The sequence below is a fragment of the Oncorhynchus tshawytscha genome, linkage group LG09 (assembly GCF_018296145.1).
Source record: "Oncorhynchus tshawytscha isolate Ot180627B linkage group LG09, Otsh_v2.0, whole genome shotgun sequence".
NCBI lineage: Eukaryota > Metazoa > Chordata > Actinopteri > Salmoniformes > Salmonidae > Oncorhynchus > Oncorhynchus tshawytscha.
Window position 1 is genome coordinate 82,087,764 of NC_056437.1, and position 20,794 is coordinate 82,108,557.

At 42.5% G+C, this 20,794-nt stretch overlaps 1 protein-coding gene across 4 annotated transcripts in view; it reads left to right on the top strand.

Moving 5' to 3' along the window:
- The window catches only part of LOC112258878 (alpha-1,6-mannosylglycoprotein 6-beta-N-acetylglucosaminyltransferase B-like), an 86,905-nt gene extending 82,611 nt beyond the window's left edge, over window positions 1–4,294 (top strand). For all 4 annotated transcript variants that reach the window (XM_042327647.1, XM_042327648.1, XM_042327646.1 and 1 more), the window contains 2 exons: window positions 2,758–3,029; window positions 3,340–4,294. In XM_042327647.1, the coding sequence (XP_042183581.1) occupies window positions 2,758–3,029; window positions 3,340–3,538 (471 nt within the window). In that variant the 3' untranslated portion in view covers window positions 3,539–4,294. The remainder of the gene's footprint in view (window positions 1–2,757; window positions 3,030–3,339) is intronic.
- The last annotated feature ends 16,500 nt before the right edge of the window (window positions 4,295–20,794 follow it).

Below are 20,794 nucleotides of genomic sequence, written 5' to 3' on the forward strand. Positions count from 1 at the left end.
AAATTCGCAAATCAACTTGATTGGAGGTACTCAACACACTCCCCGCCTCTTGTCATGAGCCGTTACTGAGAACCACATAGCAGAATATGTCTTGTGCCTACCTAGCTAAAATTCTAGACATCGGATTAAAACGGGACTATAGTGTCCATAAAGCGACCATCGGGATTTAAAAAATGCCAAATTGACTACATTTTGTAGGTGTAACAGTTTTTTGTCAATTTATCATTTATCGCTCTCATGTGCTCATTTCTGTCTGTTAAGTGCCAAAGATGCTACCTTCTTGTAGCATTTCTGAAAGAATATGTAAGCGGTGCAAATCCATGTTTGCTAGCATCAGAGAAACGCATCAGTTTAATATCCATAATACATTCCAGGACACTCTTACACAGTGCCAAACTAACAACTCTGCCAAGTGTTAGATATTTTTCAACTCTGTCTCGTACACCTGTGTGAAGCTAGCCACAATAGTGGAATTTGCGGTTTACCTTCAAAATAAATGCCCCCATTGAAAGTGATTCAAACTGATACAAATAATGGATGAGATGTTGCACAGCCCTTAGCTGTGGTATATTGGCCATATACCACACCCTCCCGGGCCTTATTGCTTAATTATGTTGTGTAATAATGTTGCATAATCACCTTCCAGTGTAAAAACCTTGGAATTTAAAAACAAGGTTTTAATTGAGAATAGGCATTGGTCTGAAAGCTGAAAAAATAAAGGAAATTCCCATGAGCACCACATTGCCTTTTTCACCCATGCTCTACCTAGGGTTTCCAGCACATACAGTAGCTATGTTGTTCTTCAAACTATGTGTAGGCAGGTTGCTTAGGATTCATACTCTTCAGAGGGATAATGGACTTTACAGAGTCCTGCTATCAAAATTATGTATACCGGTATGTGTGTATATACAGTACCAGTCAAAAGTTCTGACACACCTACTCATTCATGGGTTTTTCTCAGTTTTTACAATGTAGAAAATAATGAAATAACATATGAAAGAATATGTAAGCGTAGTAAACCAAAAAGTGTTAATCAAATCAAAATATATTTTAGATTCTTGATGACAGCTTTGCATACTCTTGGCATTCTCTCAACCAGCTTCACCTGGAATGCTTTTCCAACAGTCTTGAAGGAGTTCTCACATATGTTGAGCACTTGTTAGCTACTTTTCTTTCCCTTTGCGGTCCAACTCATCCCAAACCATCTCAATTGGGTTGAGGTCGGGGGATTGTGGAAGCCAGGTCATCTGACGCAGCACTCCATCACTCACCTTCTTAGTGAAATAACTCTCACACAGCCTGGAGGTGTCTTGGGTCATTGTCCTGTTGAAAAACAAATGATAGTCCCCCTCAATGCAAACCAGATGGGATGGCATATCGCAGCAGAATGTTATGGTAGCCATGCAGGTTAAGTGTGTCTTGAATTCAAAATAAATCACAGACGGTGTCACCAACAAAGCACCATCACACCACCTCCTCCGTGCTTCACGGTGGGAACCACACATGCAGAGATCATCCGTTCACCTACTCTGTGTCTCACAAAGACATGGCGGCTGGAAACAAAAATCGCAAATTTGGACTCATCAGACCAAAGGCCAGATTTGCACCAGTCTAATGTCCATTGATCGTGTTTCTTGGCCAAAGCAAGCCGCTTTTTCTTATTGGTGTCCTTTTAGTAGTGGTTTCTTTGCAGCAATTCGACAATGGCCTGATTCACGCAGTCTCATCTGAACAGTTGTTGAGATGTGTCTGTTACTTGAACTCTGAAGCATTTATTTGGGCTGCAATCTGAGGTGCAGTTAACTCTAATGCAGCAGAGGTAACTCTGGGTCTTTCCTGTGGCGGTCCTCATGAGAGCCAGTTTCATCATAGTGCTTGATGGTTTTTGCGACTACACTTAAAGAAACTTTAAAAGTTATTAATTTTACATATTGACTGACCTTCATGTCTTAAAGTAATGATGGACTGTCATTTCTCTTTGCTTATTTGAGCTGTTCTTGCCATAATATGGATTTGGTCTTTTACCAAATTAGGCTATCTTCTGTATACCACCCCTACCTTGTCACAACACAACTGATTGACTCAAACGCATTAAGAAGGAAAGAAATTCCACAAATTAACACACACCTGTTAATTGAAATGTATTCCAGGTGTCTACCTCATGAGCTGGTTGAGAGAATGCCAATAGTTTTCAAAGCTGTCAAGGCAAAGGGTGGCTACTTTGAAGAATCTCAAATATAAAATATATTTTGATTTGTTTACTACATGATTCCATATGTGTTATTTCCTGGTTTTGATGTCTTCACTATTATTTTACTTGTGTAGAAAATAGTAAAAATAAAGAAACCTTTTGAATGAGTAGGTGTGTCTAAACTTTTGACTGGTACTGTATATTCATATTATCCCAGGAGGCTGGAAGGCAATGTGTATAGCAAATAAATTAATGTATAGTTGCTGAATCACACACAGGACAGGTGCAGTGAAATGTGTTGTTTTACAGGGTCAGTCATATTAGTACAGCCCACCTGGAGCAAATGAGGGTTAAGCCTTGCTCAACGGCACCGACAGATTTTTCACCTTGTCGGCTTGGGTATTTTGGTTACTGGCTCAACGCTCTAACCATGAGGCTACCTGCCGCTTCAATGCTGAATGTAGGCTACAGTAGAATTGATTGATGAATGTAATGCTGAATAGCCAGATTAACTAACTACACAATAGCCAGATTGTGTAGTTATTCTGTTGTATTGTACTCTGCAGGAATTCTGTGCACCCGAAGCTCCATTTCCCTCAGCGAATACCTCCAGCAGTTGGCCAGGCAGCCCCCCCAGCCCCTTTGTCCTGCTGCCCAACTCTAGTGCTCTGGCCTGGGCCTCCAACATCAGCACTCCCCCCTCCTGGCCCCCGCTTAGCGCCCTGAGGCTGCTGGCCTCCCTGGAGGGCCAGTCATGTATAGATGCGTGCCAGAGCGCAGGCCTGATCTGTGAGCCCGCCTTCTACCGCTTCGTCAATATCAAAGAGGCCTTCAGTGGGTGAGCTGCTGCTGCCTCCCTCCACCACCATGTGATCACACCACCATCTGTTACACAATATTCATCTTGTAATTTAACATTCAGCATATTATACAGCACAATCACTGAGGAAACAAACAATGAATATGAGCATCTTAAATTCTTCTGAATATCCTCCCTCATTCTAATGCACTACCCAATGTGCTTTGGTGTAATGAATATTGATAGCCATTTATGAAGCCTTTTTTAAAACATTGATTATAATGTCAATCACATGACTTAATATGAATAATGATATATAAAGAAATATCTCTCTGGTGTCTCCGCCCAGGCTGGAGGTGCAGTGTGAGGGGGTGGAGGCTGAGCTCAACCACATCTTCCCAGCCTTCTCAGTGGAGAGTAGTGAGTGTGGCCTCCAGAAAGACCCTCTGCTGTTCAGCTGTGCCGGGGCCAACAACAAGTACCACCGCCTCTGTCCCTGCAGGGACTACCGTAAGGGCCAGGTGGCGCTATGCAGGGACTGCTTATGACTGTGACCAGCACCTGGGGGAAGATGACCTGCCACCACTCCCTCAGCCTTGGCCATCCCAGGGGCCCTTTTTATAGGTGGGAGGGACACTGAGGAGGATGGCCCTGCTGGAGGTCACTGTGGGTGACACAGAGGAACCAGTAGGGTCGGTCGCCATGGGGGGGTAGAGGAGCAGCTGTACAAAAGATCACTGCTGGTATCATTATAGCACAGGGGGGAATGCTTCACGGAACTGGACAGCTGGATAATGTTACAATGAGACTCCCTATCTGCTGCTCTGACCGGAGGCTCAGTGCATTGGCAATTCTGAAATTACTAGAATACCCGGTCGCCAAACCCACAAAATTGCTGCCAAACAAGACGTGTGGCTGACATAATGCATCTCAGGGAAATGCATGATTGTACTGTACCCTGCTAAAGTGATGACGCTGCTATAAGGTGAACGTTTTACAATAGTCTTTATGGACTACATTGGGTCCAACAACAGGAATGTTAGGGGGGTGGAGTTATGAGGAACACAGAAATGAGGGGATTCAAAAAGATATCCCTGATAATTGTACTACAATGCTATAGTTGCTAATATCTGCATTGCTTCAAGTGACATGCAGATACTGTATAGAATGTAATGTTCTGTGAAATACTTTGATCATAATGCAGTTGGGATATTTGTACAGTAGATGCACTACTAGATGTAATATTTTCCATGTCTCATACATTAGTATATTTGTACATATGTGTTGATTAATAAAAAAGACAATTGAAACATTCTGGTACAACTCTTCTCTGGTACAACTCTAAAACAGAGCCAGGTTACGTCTTGAGACATGAATGAGTCTGTAGATTTAGAAAAGCAATTGAGTGTAAAGCTGTCATCCATCTTTTTTGGTCAATTTCACAAAGCCAAATGGAAAAGAATGTTCTAATGACTTCTTTCAGAGTTAGTGATTTCTCTGCAGGCACTGTTGGCTTGGACTCATTCAGTTCATGGAGTGGTGCCTAAATACCCACAGACAATTTGTGAGAAGGTCGCCAGTGGGTGGAAGGCTGCATTTAGATGGTGCAGATCTTAGTGAGTTCTGTTGGGACGGAGAGTAGTGTTGGCTTATCCATGGCTCTTGGTGCAATAGATCCCACCTCTCACTCATCTCACCACAACCAGAAGCTCTACAGTTCTTTGCTATTTTTGTCTGTCTGACTTCAGGATTTTCAGTCTTGTAGACACCAATGATTTACTGAAGTAACCGTCAAACACAAACTTATAGTCCACAGTTGACATACCCCAATACCATGATGAGACCCAGTAAAGTGAGTTTGCAGGGGAGCCGGTCCATGCCCCAGTCTGCCTGGGAGATTGAGCTGTAGGTAGATGTTGAGAAAGCCCATATACTGTAGACAATCATTCAATTATCCCTTTGCAATCAACAGGGTTGATAGCTCTCATCAACTTTTCCCATTCCCTGACCTGGGTGTAAAATGAACGTCATCATTCACTTGTTGAGGCTGCCAATAATGTACTCGTATTCATTTACATAGATTTTGATATAGAGGCACCAATATGGATTTAGTGAGGAAACTGACGGAGACATTTCTACAACATCTGATGTGAATTTTACGATTCTTCCACTGGTATAGACAAGTAGATCACTCCTTCATAAAACACATGACTGATTCTATCATTTCAGAGAATGACATTAACTGACACATCAGACAATCTGCTCTGATGACCAAACAAAGTTTTCGTTCCAAACTCCTGTTTGTCCTCCAATGGTCTTCTCCCTCCTGTGGTTGTCCTGATTAAGATGCCATTACCAGGTTGTGTATCACTCCTCTCTGGAGGTAACAGAGAGCCTCGTAAACTCTGCAGGGGGAAAATAGAGACGGTAGAAATGAGAAAGATGAACCTACCTTCAGGCCTGAAAAGAGAAGGGGAAGATGTCTACAGGCAAACCTGCAAGCTCTAACTTCAAACAGGTGTCTACCATACAGAGTTGGGAACCAGGCCATGCATAGTCCTGAGAGCTATATCAAACTTTTATCGCCAACGTCATGTCTGCACAAGTGTTTTGTGGCAGTTCGTCCAGATATTAAAAAGGCTCATTCTGTCCAACAGTGTACATTTTTTAATGGAATGGTGAAATATATGCAGTCTGAAGTGCATTTCAATCTGCAATGAGAAACTTTTTCCAATTGGGTCTTTCTTCATTTAATGTTTTGTCCAGTAGATATATCTACTACTGACTCGAATCACAACTACAGTACACTGCTTTGTTGACTTGGTGCGGCATATTGTACGCTATGTTTTTGTTACATGATTTAGGTGATAGGGGATTTAATGACATTTTATAGTGCCAGAATTAATCCGCCAACTTTTTCTACCACGCTAGCCTGACATGAACAAAATGGCTGAGGTGATGTGAAAGACACTCATCATACCTGCTCCAGAAATGCTGAACACTCTTAGCCAAGATAAGAGAGGTTTTAATGAGATATGTTGAGAGACGATGATTGGAATTTGCCAGCTTAATGAAGGTGCTTATACTCCATTGTCAGCTGAGTTTAATGGAGAGACACATTTAAGCCCATTCTAATCATCATTTTCCTGTCTGTGAACTCAAGTTGAACTTTAGCTTGAAAAAGCACAGACAGGAGTGAGAACTGAAGGATGGAGGATGGTGGATGGCGAGGAGGAGAGGATAGAGATGGGAACGGGGCGAGGGAGCCGATGAGCTTTTCCTGACTTTTACCTTCCTTTTCCTAACTTTGAACCTAAATTCAATGACATGGTGATATTTTTTTGTTGAGTTCACGTTGAATTCGTGTTAGTTTAACCAAATGTAAATCCAAACTAGACTGACTGACGTCTGTGCCCAGTGGGGAGGCTCTCCCTTCGCCCAACCGTCCTTTTGATTGAAATGTTCATCTGAGGTCCTGACTCTGTAATCACTAAAGAAAAACCCAATCCCCTCACACTACCATTGCCAATGACATAACTATTACAGACCATAGATGTTTCTCTAATGCTGCAGGTAATAGCCAGGTCACATTCCCCAGCTGGTGTAACTCCACCATGTGTTAAGCAGCGGTTTAACTGTGATTAACTAACTTTGCGAGGTGAAAGTGGACTGAAGAAGCAGAGAGGTCTATAATGTATTATTATCTCATAAGCTACAGTGCATCTCTGCTGGTCAGGAGATAAGAGGATTAGACTGTAGAAAGCCAACAGCACAGGTTGGAGCGTCTTGACTCTCAAGAGGCTGTCTTTGATTTTACAAGTGTGTTGTTTTCTGGAGAGAGTTCAACTGTCATGGTCAAGAACCAAACGTAGAAAGGGTCGTTTAAATGCCATGCAGTAGTTCTGGCTCACCGAACTCCCTCCTTCAGCTTACCTTACAGGTCTTATCAAAACAAATTGTATTTGTCACATGCACTGAATACAACAGGTAGACCTCACAGTGAAATGCTTACAAGCTCTTCCTCAACAATACACAAAATAAAAACACGAGAAATTAAACACACAAGAATGAAGCTTCATACAGTGGCAAGAAAAGGTATGTGAACCCTTTGGAAATACCTGGATTTCTGCATAAATTGATCATAAAAATGTATCTGATCTTCATTTAGGTCACAACAATAGACAAACACAGTTTGCTTAAACTAATAACACACAAACAATTATACTTTTTCATGTCTTTCTTGAACACACCGTGTAAACATTCACAGTGCAGGGTAGGAAAAGTATGTGAACACTTGGATTTAATAACTGATTGACCCTCCTTTGGGAGCAATAATCTCAACCAAATATGTTCAGTAGTTGCAGATCAGACCTTCACAACGGTCAGGAGGAATTTTGGATAATTTCTCTTCACAAAACTGTTTCAGCTAAGCAATATCCTTGGGATGTCTGGTGTGAACTGCTCTCTTGAGGGCATTCCACAGCATCGCAATTGGGTTGAGGTCAGGACTCTGACTGGACCACTCCAGAAGGCATATTTTCTTCTGTTGAAGCCTTTTTTTCTCTACACACAGTGTTGTGTGTTCCTTCCAAACAACTCAACTGTAGTTTCATCTGTCCACAGAATATTTTCCTAGTAGCACTGTGGAACATCCAGGTGCACTTTTGCAAACTTCAGATGTGCAGCAATGTTTTTTTGGACAGCAGGGGCTTCTTCTGTGGTGTCCTCCCATGAACACCATTCTTGTTTGGTGTTAACGTATCGTAGACTCGTCAACAGAGATGTTAGCATGTTCCAGAGATTTTTGTAATTCTTTAACTGACACTCTAGGATTCTTCTTAACCTCATTGAGCATTCTGCTCTGTGCTCTTGCAGTCATCTTTGCAGGAAGGCCATTCCTAGGGAGAGTAGCAACAGTGCTGAACTTTCTCCATTTATAGATAATTTGTCTTACTGTGGACTGATGAACATCAAGACTTTTAGAGATACTTTTGTAACCCTTTCCAGCTTTATGTAAGTCAAAATGTTTAATCTTAGGTCTTCTGAAGTCTCTTTGTTTGAGGCATGGTTCACATCAGGCAATGCTTCTTGTGAATAGCAAACTCAAATTCTGTGAGTGTTTTTTATAGGGCAAGGCAGCTCTAACCAACATCTCCAATCTCATCTCATTGATTGGACTCCATGTTAGCTGACTCCAATTAGCTTTTGGAGAAGTCATTAGCCTAGGGGTTCACATACTTTTTCCAACCTACACTGAATGTTTAAATGATGTATTCAGTATAGTGAAGAAAAATACAATAAAATGTGTGGTATTAGTTTAAGCACACTATATTTTGTCTATTGTTGTGACCTAGATGAAGATCAGATCAAATTTGCTGACCAATTTATGCAGAAATTCAGGTAATTCCAAAGGGTTCACATACTTTTTCTTACCACTGTACAGTGCATTCAGAAAGTATTCAGACCCCTTGACTTTTTAAAAATGTTCAGCCTTATTCTAAAATGGATGAAATAGATTTTTCCCCTTGTCAATCTAAACACAATACCTCAAAATGACAAAGCAAAACAGGTTTTTAGAATTGTTTGCAAATTTATAATGCGAGAAACTGAAATATCACATTTACATAAATATACAGACACTTTACTCAGTACTTTGTTGAAGCAACTTTGGCAGCGATTATAGTCTCAAGTCTTCATGGGTATGACGCTACAAGCTTGGCACACCTGTATTTGGGGAGTTTCTCACGTTCTTCTCTGCAGATCCTCTCAAGCTCTGTCAGGTTGAATGGGGAGTGTCGCTGCACAGCTATTTTCAGGTTTCTCCGGAGAAGTTAGATCGGGTTCAAGTCCGGGCCTTGGCTGGGCCACTCAAAGACATTCAGAGAGCTGTCCCGAAGCCACTCCTGCTGTCACGCCCTGACCTTAGAGATCCTTTATTCTCTATTTTGGGTTAGGTCGGGGTGTGACTAGGGTGGGCATTCTAGTTTCTTTATTTCTAGGTTGGCCTGGTATGGTTCCCAGTCAGATGCAGCTGTCTTTCATTGTCTCTGATTGGGGATCATACTTAGGCAGCCTTTTCCCACCTGTTGGTTGTGGGATCTTGTTTTGTGTATAGTTGCTGGTTAGCACTACATAGCTTCACGTTCGTTTCTTTCTTCTTTATTGTTTTTTGCAGGTTCACGTTAAATGATGATGATGAACCCAAACCATGCTGCATTTTGGTCCGATTCTTACAACAATGACCTGCGTTGTCTTGGCTGTGTGCTTAGGGTTGTTGTCCTGTCGGAAGGTGAACCTTAGGACCTCAGACTGGGGCGGAGTGCTCTGGAGCAGGTTTTCATCAAGGATCTGTCTGTACTTTGCTCCATTCATAATTCCCTCGATACTGACTAGTCTCCCAGTCCTGCCGCTGAAAAACATCCCCAAAGCATGATTCTACCATTCTACTATGATAAAGCATGGTGGTATGCTTTATCGTAGGGATGGTGCCAGGTTTCCTCCAGACGTGACGCTTGGCATTCAGGCCAAATAGTTCAATGTTGGTTTCATAAGACCAAAGAATGTGGTTTCTCATGGTCTGAGAGTCATTAGGTGCCTTCCATCTGGCCACTCTACCAGAAAGTCTTAATTGGTGGAGTGCTGCAGAAATGGTTGTCCCTCTGGAAGATTCTCCCATCTCCACAGAGGAACTCTGGAGCTCTGTCAGAGTGACCACCAGGTTCTTGGTCACCTCCCTGACCAAGGCCCTTCTCCCCGATTGCTCAGTTTGGCCGGGTGGCCAGCTCTAGGAAGAGTGTCGGTGGTTCCAAACTTCTTCCATTTAAGAATGATGGAGGCCACTGTGTTGTTGGGGACCTTCAATGCTGCAGAAATGTTTTGGTACCCTTCCCCAGATCTGTGCCTCGACACAATCCTGTCTCGGAGCTCGATGGACGATTCCCTCGACTTCATTGCTTGGTTTTTGCTCTGACATGCACTTTCAACAGACCTTATATAGACAGGTGTGTGCCTTTCCAAATCATGTCCAAATCAACTTAATTTACCACAGGTGGACTCAAGGATGACCAATGGAAACAGGATGCACCTGAGTTCAATTTCAATTCTCATAGCAAATAAGTTAGTTATTTCTGTTTTTATTTTTAATACATTTGCACAAATGTTTAAAAAACTGTTTTTGCTTGTCATTATAGGGTATTGTGGGTAGATTGATGAGGACTTTTTTTTAATACGGCTGTAACGTAACTAAATGTGGAAAAAGTCAAGGAGTCTGAATACTTTCCAAATGCACTGTACAAGGAGTACCAATAACATTTAAATGTGCAGGCATACATGGTAGATTTGGACATGTAGGCAGGGGTAAAGTAACTGGGCATCAGGATAGATAATAATAAGAGTAAAAAGTAGCAGCAGCGTATATGATGTGTGATCGTGTGTGTGGCATCAGTATGTGTGTGTTATGTGTGTGGCGTCAATATGTGTGCGTCATGTGTGTCAGTGTGAGTGTGCGCATAGAATCCGTGCAGATAGTCCGGATAGCCATTGATTGGCTGTTCAGCAGTCTTATTGCTTGGAGACAGAAGCTGTCTCGGAACATGCTATGGTACCACTTGCATGCCAGATGGTAGCAGAGAGAACAGCCCATGGCTTGGGTGGCTGAAGTCTTTTGCAATTTTCTGGGCCTTTGTTGAATTTATTATTGATAAATGAATAAACAATATCCCCATTTTAAATAGAATTGTATCTAGGTAAACTTATACATTGTTTTATAAGTGATTGACAATATGAGTTCATAAGAAGGGATTGTGTGACAAGGAGTAATAAAAAGTTAATGAAAAACCATTCCAACTAGGCAGAAACAAATGGGTTGTGGACTGTGTAAAACATAAGGTCGTTAGCCTATGGTTGACCCAACTGAAACTTAGCTCTGGGGTTTTTAGATAAGGCAGTGAGTGCATTCCTAGGGTTTCTGTTAATTAAAACTGTCAGTTCAGTGGTGATCGATAATGTTGAGGGGTCAAAAGTTATCTGGGAGTGTGTTAGTAAGTTAGAATGAACTTTTCACCTTACTTTGTCCCGGTCGAGAGGAGGGGATTCGGTTAAGGCAGTGAAATGACGTCATGATCTGTATATAAACTGATGCATGTGTTTAAGTGGTAGCGCGCTCCGAGAATAAATTCTATTACCTATTATTTAAAAACTGGTCTGCGTCTATTTTATGCAAACAAGAAATCTTACAAATTCTCATAAAAATAGATTAAGTGCTTTCAATTGATGAAACCACATTGGCATAATTAAATTATACTAACAGCCTTCCTCAGACACTGCCTGGTATAAAGGTCCTGGATGGCAGGGAGCTCGGCCCCAGTGATGAACTGGGCCGTCCGCTCCACTCTCTATAGATCCTTGCGGTGGTGCAGCTGTAAGTCCTCTTGGGGATCTGGTGGCCAATGACAAACCTTTCAGCCTCTGGAGGGAGAAAAGGTGCTCTTGTGCCCTCTTCACGACTGTGTGGATGTGTATGGACCATATTCACTAAGATATGTGTACACCAAGGCACTTCCACTACAGCCCCGATGGGCGTGGGGCGTGGATGCTCTGAGCACATGCCCTGGTATTGCGTCTGGTCCCTGGTCTTGCAAATGTTAACCCTTCTAAATGTCTTGCCCCCCTTGAGCCATAGAGAGCTAGATGGCATAGTCGCCCGGGAACAGTGGGAACCGTCACACCTATGCTCGCTTTGAGGTAAACAACACGAGCCATAAGGCATTTAGCTCGTCTGGGAAGGAGGCATCATTGGGCAACTCACGGTTGGGTCTTCCTTTGTAATCTGTAATAGTCTGCAAGCCTTGCCACATGTCACATTCGTTGTAACGAGGAGACCAAGGCGTAGCGTGATACAAATACATTCCTCTTCATTAAAGGAAGAACACTTAAACAAACTAACAAAAGGACATTGAAGCTATAAACACTAGTGCTGACACAGGAAACTATACATAGACAATAACCCACAAAACCAACATGGAAAATGGCAACATAAATAGGATCCCCAATCAGAGACAACGATAAACAGCTGTCTCTGATTGGGAACCAATTCAGGCCACCATAGACCTACATTTACCTAGACAATACCAAAACTCCATAGATATACAAAAAACCCTAGACAGGACAAAAACACACATACCACCCTCGTCACATGGCGGCAAGCTTTACACCACTCCAGCCGACGCTTGGCATTGCGCATGGTGATCTCAGGCATGTGTGCGGCTGCACGGCCATGGAAACCCATTGGAGGAAGTTTCCAACTAACAGTTATTTTGTTGATGTTGAATCCAGAGGCAGTTTGGAACTCGGTAGTGAGTGTTGCAACCGAGGACAAACAGTTTTTACTCACTACTTGCTTCAGCACTTGGCTGTCCCGTTCTGTGAGCTTACAGTTGTCACCTAGCTCCACTAGGTGACTAGGCATCATGATATGTTATAAAACAGAGTAGTTGCAGCGTATATGATGATTGTATGTGAGTGGGCATGTGTAAAGTCAGTGTAAATGTATGTGCATATTATGTGTGTGAGAGCAAAGGATAGAGTGAGTTTGTATGCGTGTTGGAATGTGAGTGTGCATAAGAAGAAAATATAAAGGTCAACTCAGAAGCTCAGAAGTTTGATAGCTTGACGGAGGTTGTAGCAGGACTTCTTGTATGCGTCCGTGTCCCGTCCTTAAAATACAATAGTTCTAGCCTTCAGTTTCAAAGTTGTATTGTCACACGCACAGAATACAGCAGGTGTATAACAGCACAGTGAAATGCTTACTTGCAGCATCTTTCCAACAATGCAGTAATAATATAGATGAGGAAAACACACAAGAAATAAGAGAAGAAAAACAAAACAGGAGAATGGAAGTTATATCCAGGTCAGTGCCAGTACCATTATTACAATGTGCAGGGGTACTGGGGCAATTGAGAGTGATATGTACATGTGAACAGAGGTAGAAAGTGACTAGTAACAGGATAATACATAATGGTAATAGTAATCAGTAATAATCAGAACCCTTAATCCAAGGCTTTCAGTATGAAATATAAAAGAAATTAAAAGAGATACAGAACATGGTGTACTGGCTGCACTGTAGGTAAGGAACAATATGTAAGCTCAGTATAAAGTAGAGTGGACAGCCACCGGTCAACCAGTTGAATGTGTTTTCTCCATCAGTGAATTAGCCCATACAGTGGCCATGAAACGGCATGATTCAAAGCGAGGGAGGCCAACTTCCCCACAGAGAGTCACAGGCTAGGATTAATCACCTTTATCTAAACTGCTGGCTAGGCCTCCCACTCTCTTCTCCTCGCTCTGGTTTCTGTGGTGCTTTTCTTTGCGTGACAGTGGGGTTAAAGCTGCTTCCTCATGTCCCATACCAGCAGCCTTCCCTTTTGATTGATGCAACACACACCCCTAATGGCTTCCTCACCTGCTCTCTCAAATGAATCTGACTCACGTGTCTGTATGTGTTCTCTCACATACCTTAATTGGCAAAGCGTCTACAATGAAATTGGTTCCTTTTCTTAATGGAGGGTGACTGGTCTGGCTCTCTCTGAGTAAAGCGTGCATTGGGGGAGGGAAATTGGCCTGTTTTTCTTAATGTTATTTAATGAGCTGTGGTTTGCTGCTGGTCATTTCCATGTAAAAAGACCCAACATGTGAAGTTCATATGCCAGCAGCACACCACCCTGCATCCCAATGCTGGCTTGCCTCTGAAGCTAAGCATGGTTGGTCCTGGTCGGTCCCTAATTGCGAGACCAGATGCTGCTGGAAGTGGTGTTGGAGGGCCAGTAGTCAGCCCTCTTTCCTATGGTCCCCCCAAAAATATCCCAATCCTCCAGGGCAGTGATTGGGGATATTGCCCTGTGTAGGGTTCAGTCTCTTTCAGATGGGACGTTAAACGGGTGTCCTGGCTCTCTGTGATCACTAAAGATCACATGGCACTTATCGAAGAGTAGGGGTGTTAACCCCGGTGTCCTGGCCCTCATAGCCACCTAATCATCCTCAGCTTCCAATTGGCTCACTCACTCACCCCCCCTCCCCTGTAACTGTTCCACAGGTCTTTGCTGTAAATGAGAACGTGTTCTCAGTCAACTTACCTGGAAAAATAAGGAGATTTTTTTTTATATACAGTGGGGCAAAAAAGCATTTAGTCAGCCACCAATTGTGCAAGTTCTCCCACTTAAAAAGATGAGAGAGGCCATGAATGGGGCCATGTATCGTGAGATTTTGAATGAAAACCTCCTTCCATAAGCAAGGGCATTGAAGATGAAACGTGGCTGGGTCTTTCAGCATGACAATGATCCCAAACACACCGCCCGGGCAACGAAGGAGTGGCTTCGTAAGAAGCATTTCAAGGTCCTGGAGTGGCCTAGCCAGTCTCCAGATCTCAACCCCATAGAAAATCTTTGGAGGGAGTTGAATGTCCGTGTTGCCCAGCAACAGCCCCAAAACATCACTGCTCTAGAGGAGATCTGCATGGAGGAATGGGCCAAAATATCAGCAACAGTGTGTGAAAACCTTGTGAAGACTTACAGAAAACGTTTGACCTCTGTCACTGCCAACAAAGGGTATATAACAAAGTATTGAGATAAACTTTTGCTATTGACCAAATAATAATTTGCAAATAAATTCATAAAAAATCCTACAATGTGATTTTCTGGATTTTTGGGGATTTTCTGGATTTTTTTTCATTTTTCAATTGGACAATACAGTAGAGTAGAGTTCAGTAGAGTTCAGTACAGTACAGCAGAGTAAAGAAAAGTAGCTTACAGTTCAGTACAGTAGAGGTCAGCACAGTAGAGTATAATAGAATAGAGAAGAGTTCAGTACAGTACACAGTAGAGAACACTAGAGTTGAGTACACTATAATGTACTAAACTAAACTCTACTCTGTTTTGTGCTGCGCTGTCCTGTACTAAGCTCTACTGTGCTGTACTTTGATGTCCAAACTTGTGAAATATATGATTGATTCAGATTCGGTCCGGTCTTGATGAACCAAATTTGGTATTTTTGGGGGGCAGAGCTCATTAAAAGTCTGTGTGTAGAAAAATACCCCAAATGCAAATTAGGATATTGCATATTCATGCACACCCACATATGACAATAACGTATACAGTAATGTGATTCTCACCAAAACATTTATAGCATGTATAAAAATGCAGGACCCAGATCATGCAGACACAATCCCTGTCTACGTCTGTACTTGCCAGAGGCAAGACACATGGCAGGCAGGTAGGTAGAGAGAGAGCAGTCTAAACAGGGGGGAACCAGCTCTAGACTATACCCAGCTAGCATATAACGTTCTGAGAACCATATGTTTCTTAGAGCTTGGTGAGAGCATGCTTGTCCTATGGTTATTTTGCATACAACCTTCCCACAACTTTCTGGGAATGGTGCAGGATAGTTGCTTGGCTTTGGAACATTCTCAGCACATTTAAGGAACTTGACAAAAATATGTCATTTTTTTGGTATTTCATTACTGTAACCTGTTGAGTGTAGGGGGCAGTATTTTGATGATTGGATGAAAAACGTACCCAAATGAAACTGCCTATTTCTCAGGCCCAGAAATATAATATGCATATAATTGTCAGGTTATGATAGAAAACACTCTCAAGTTTCCAAAACTGTCAAAATATTGTCTGTGAGTATAACAGAACTGATATTGCAGGCGAAAACCTGAGGAAAATCCAACAAGGAAGTGCCTCCTATTTTGAAAACTCCCTGTTCCATTGCATGCCTTCCCTTCATTTAAAGGGATATCAACCAGACTCCTTTCCCTATGGCTTCCACATGGTGTAAACAGTCTTTAGACATAGTTTCAGCCTTTTATTCTAAAAAATGAGCAAGAACGATCACATCGCGTGAGTGGATGGCTGGGCACCAGCAGAGTTTTGCATGCGCCAACAGTTTGGAGCAGACATTTTCTCTCTCTCTCTCCTATTGAAAAAGCTACGGTCTGGTTGAAATATTATCGATTATTTATTGTAAAAACAACCTGAGGATTGATTATAAAAAACGTTTGACATGTTTCTTTGAACTTTCTGGATACTATTTGGAATTCTTCATCTGCCCATCGTGACCTACACGAGCCTGTGGATTACTAAACAACGCGCCAACCAAATGGAGGTTTTTGGATATAAAAATAATCTTTATCAAACAAAAGGAACATTTATTGTGTAACTGGGAGTCTCTTGAGTGCAAACATCAAAGATCATCAAAGGTAAGCGATTCATTTTATTCCTTTTCTGACTTTCGTGACCAATCTACTTGGCTGCTAGCTGTTTGTAATGTTTTGTCTGCTGAGAGAGATGTCCTCACATAAACTCTTGGTTTGCTTTCGCTGTAAATCTTTTTTGAAATCTGAGATGCCAGGTGGATTAACAACAAACTAAGCTGTGTTTTGCTATATTGCACTTGTGATTTCATGAAAATTAAATATTTTTAGTAATCTAATTTGAATTTGGCGCTCTGCAATTCAGCGGATGTTGACGAAAATGATCCCGCTTACGGGATGGGTGCGCCAAGAAGGTTTAACAGAACGTTTCCTAAAGGTTAAAACATGGTTACATTTAATTTCAATTCAGGTAATGTTCTAGAAACATTCTCCAACTGGTTTGACATTGGGAATGTTTTCAAATAGTTTAGAGAACGTTAAGGAACAACAGAATTTCAGTACATTGTAACGTTTCCTACTGGTTGCCTCATGGTTCTACTTTAAGTCATGTTCTCAAATTGTTCCAAGAATGTTAAGAAAACTTTCCATAAAGACCACAAGAACATTTTTGTAACGTTCAGAGAACGTTCTAAGATTGGAATGTATATATTTGTAAATAACATTCTCAGCATCAACAAAAATCTCTCTATCCTCTGTTTTGTTAAGTGTGTTCAGGTTGCTTGGCCTCGCCCACTAATTGGCCACACCTGATCTTAATGAATGCTTGTTTCCCTTTGAAATGGGGTCTGGTTTAATGACTAAGAGGAACAGCTTTGTATGCAACAAAGAAATGGCATTCTAGCTCCATCCTGGTGGTGCAGTGGACTAATTCCATGGATAGAGGACAGATGACTATAGGTTTGAATTTCACTGATGCCATGTCACAAAAAATAAATGTTTGCATTATTAATGCCTGAGGAAATAAGCTAGTTGTGTTATTGAAAGTTATTCATAAACCTCCAAATAATCTATAAATTCCGTTCTCAAAGTGTTAATAAACCTCCCAGAATTTTCTTTCAAGAAACCAGAGTAAAACATGCTCAGAACCTCCCAGCAACCTACAAATAAATGTTCCCAGAACAGCCGAAATGATCACTTCCGTTCTCAGAATGTATAAAAAAAACGTTCCGTTTTACTGGTCAGAAACATATGGCTTTGTTCCCAGAACCAACAGGAAACCAAAAACATACTTTCCCACAACTCCCAAGGAACCAAATGTGCGAGCTGGGTAGTATCATCCAGATCTGGGCCACTGGTGCTGAGTCTGCCTAGAGGCATCCGAAAAGAGGAAGGTTGGGTTTGGACCCGACCGTGTCTCTGCCTCTTCACCTCATTAGCAATCTGTCAGTCACCCCGCCGGACACTCGGGCAGTTCACCTCTACGGATGGGGGTTATTTTCATATGTAAAGGTGGTAATCACATTGGCTAATGCAGTCTCCATCCTGGCTGACTTAATTGCTTCCCTGCTCAGGGTCATATCCAAGGCGATTGACTCGGTAGCGAGTGCAGAGATTTTCAAATCACAACTACTGTTAAAGTTCATTTGGCCTGAAATGATGGGCTAAAACTAATCTGGAAGGGGATATTCACCAATCATTCTCATTTTGGATACCTCTCTCTGGGCTATATGTATTATATTTACACATTTATATTTTCCAAAGTCAGAGAGGCAGCAAAGTCTTCCACAGATCTGAGGAAATAGGCTCTCCAGGAAAATTCCCTCAAATATCAGCCCACTCACTCAAAATGCCCTTTCACTCCTCTTCTGTTGTCATCTATGGTTGATGTCACTCAGCCTGGTCACTGACGTATACTATGGTACATGCTATCCGATCAAGCAGGCTCAGTGGTGCATGCCATCCTGCACACATGCTACCCACCCAAAATAGTTGTGTGTGGAATGATAGCTAGAGCTCAAGCTGTAAAGGTGTGTGGAATGATAGCTAGAGCTCAAGCCGTAAAGGTGTGTGGAATGATAGCTAGAGCTCAAGCCGTAAAGGTGTGTGGAATGATAGCTGGAGCTCAAACTGTGAAGGTGTGTGGAATGATAGCTGGAGCTCAAACCGTAAAGGTGTGTGGAATGATAGCTGGAGCTCAAACCGTAAAGGTGTGTGCTAACTGACAGTGGAAAGGAGCTGAGGACAGAAGACATACCCATCAACAGGTGAGTCTGTGCAGCTCGGGCCAGCTGGCAGATCCAGGACCAGTCTATTCATGCTGCATCTGTCACTGTTCTGACAGACACACTGTCACTGCAAAGGTCACACAATTACAGAGTTTATAGACTGCGATCTAGCAGCATGACACACAGACGGTATAGCCACTCTCAGTGGTAAATCAGGTGCTGCTGAAGGACTGAAGAGCATCTGTGGTCTGGATTTTAGGAAAAGAGTGTGGCGTGGTGACTGTTGACTGTCTGGAGAGGTGGAGCCGAGAGAGAGAAAGAGAGAGTGAGAAGATACAGGTAGATAGACAAGAGGTTTCTAAATCCCAAGACATTCCCTTCACATGATCCTGGTGTCTGAGTGGCCTGCCAAAATGTCTGAGTCCACTTGTATTGATGGAGAAAGGAGATGAGAAGGAGAACGCTAAGGGAAAACAAGCAGAGAAAGAATGAGGGAACACAGTAAGAGGGGCACGTGAGGCTGAATGAAAATAATGGCATATAAACTGCACAGAAATCAAGAGTGAGGGATTAAAAGAGTAAAATAGTCACTTAGATGTGGAAAATAAACTCAGCAAAAAAAGAAGCGTCCCTTTTTCAGGACCCTGTCTTTCAAAGATAATTAGCAAAAATCCAAATAACTTTACAGATCTTCATTGTAAGGGGTATAAACACTGTTTCCCATGCTTGTTCAATGAACCATAAACAATTAATGAACATGCACCTGTGGATCGGTCGTTAAGACACTAACAGCTTACAGACGGTAGGCAATTAAGGTCACAGTTATGAAAACGTAGGACACTAAAGAGGCCTTTCTACTGACTCTGAAAAACAGCAAAAGAAAGATGCCCAGGTTCCCTGCTCATCTACGTGAACGTGCCTTAGGCATGCTGCAAGGAGGCATGAGGACTGCAGATGTGGCCAAGGCAATAAATTGCAATGTCCGTACTGTGAGACGCCTAAGACAGCGCTACAGGGAGACAGGATGGACAACTGATTGTCCTCATCACACACCTGCGGGACAGGTACAGGATGGCAACCACAACTGCCCGAGTTACACCAGGAACGGACAATCCCTCCATCAGTGCTCAGACTGTCCGCAATAGGATGAGAGAGGCTGGACTGAGGGCTTGTAGGCTTGGTGTAAGGCAGGTCCTCACCAGACATCACCGGCAACAATGTCGCCTATGGGCACAAACCCACCGTTGCTGTACCAGACAGGACTTGCAAAAAGTGCTCTTCGCTGACGAGTCACGGTTTTGTCTCACCAGGGGTGATGGTCGGATTCGCGTTTATCGTCGAAGGAATGAGCATTACACCGAGGCCTGTACTCTGGAGCGGGATCGATTTGGAGGTGGAGGGTCCTTCATGGTCTGGGTCACAGAATCATCAGACTGAGCTTGTTGTCATTGCAGGCAATCTCAACGCTGTGCGTTACTGGGAAGACATCCTCCTTCCTCCTCCCTCATCATGACCCTCCAACATGACAATGCCACCAGCCATACTGCTCATTCTGTGCATGATTTCCTGCAAGACAGGAATGTCAGTGTTCTGCCATGGCCAGCAAAGAGCCCACATCTCAATCCCATTGAGCACATCTGGGACATGTTGCATCGGAGGGTGAGGGCTAGGGCCATTCCCCCGAGAAATGTCCAGAAATGTGGTGCAGTCCATGAGGAGGAGATGCACTGCAGTACTTAATGCAACTGGTGGCCACACCAGATACTGACAGTTACTTTTGATTTGGACCCCCCCCTTTGTTCAGGGACACATTATTCCATTTCTGTGGAACTTCTTAAGTTCATGGCTCAGTTGTTGAATCTTGTTATGTTCATAAAAATATTTACACATGTTAAGTTTGCTGAAAATGAACGCAGTTGACAGTGAGAGGACATTTATTTTTTTGCTGAGTTTAGAATAGTGGAAGAAGAGAGTTAGACTGAATAAGTGAGAACAGGAGAGAGGTAAACTGAAGACACTCCTACCCACTGGGTACACACTGGTTGAATCAATGTTGTTTCCACATCATGTCAATACAATTTTGTTGAACCAACATGGAATAGACATTGAATTGACGTTTGTGTCCAGTGGGTATTTGCTATTGCTTTGGACTTATTCAAAGTCTCAGCACCACTGATCCATTGGCAGCACACCAGGTTGTCTTGAACTGACCGGTCAGAAATATACTCTCATTACCCAACAATGATCTCATGAAACCCTTTCAAGCAATATAACTTTCACATTCAAAGGAAAACAGCACAGGGTGAGTGATGTTTTCTGATCCAAATCCAGAATATATGAAGGAAAGAAGCCTCAAACGGGATTCACAGAATGGCAAAATTCTGAAATCCATCCAATTAGATCCTTGATGTAAAAGTCTTGGTATAGATCAA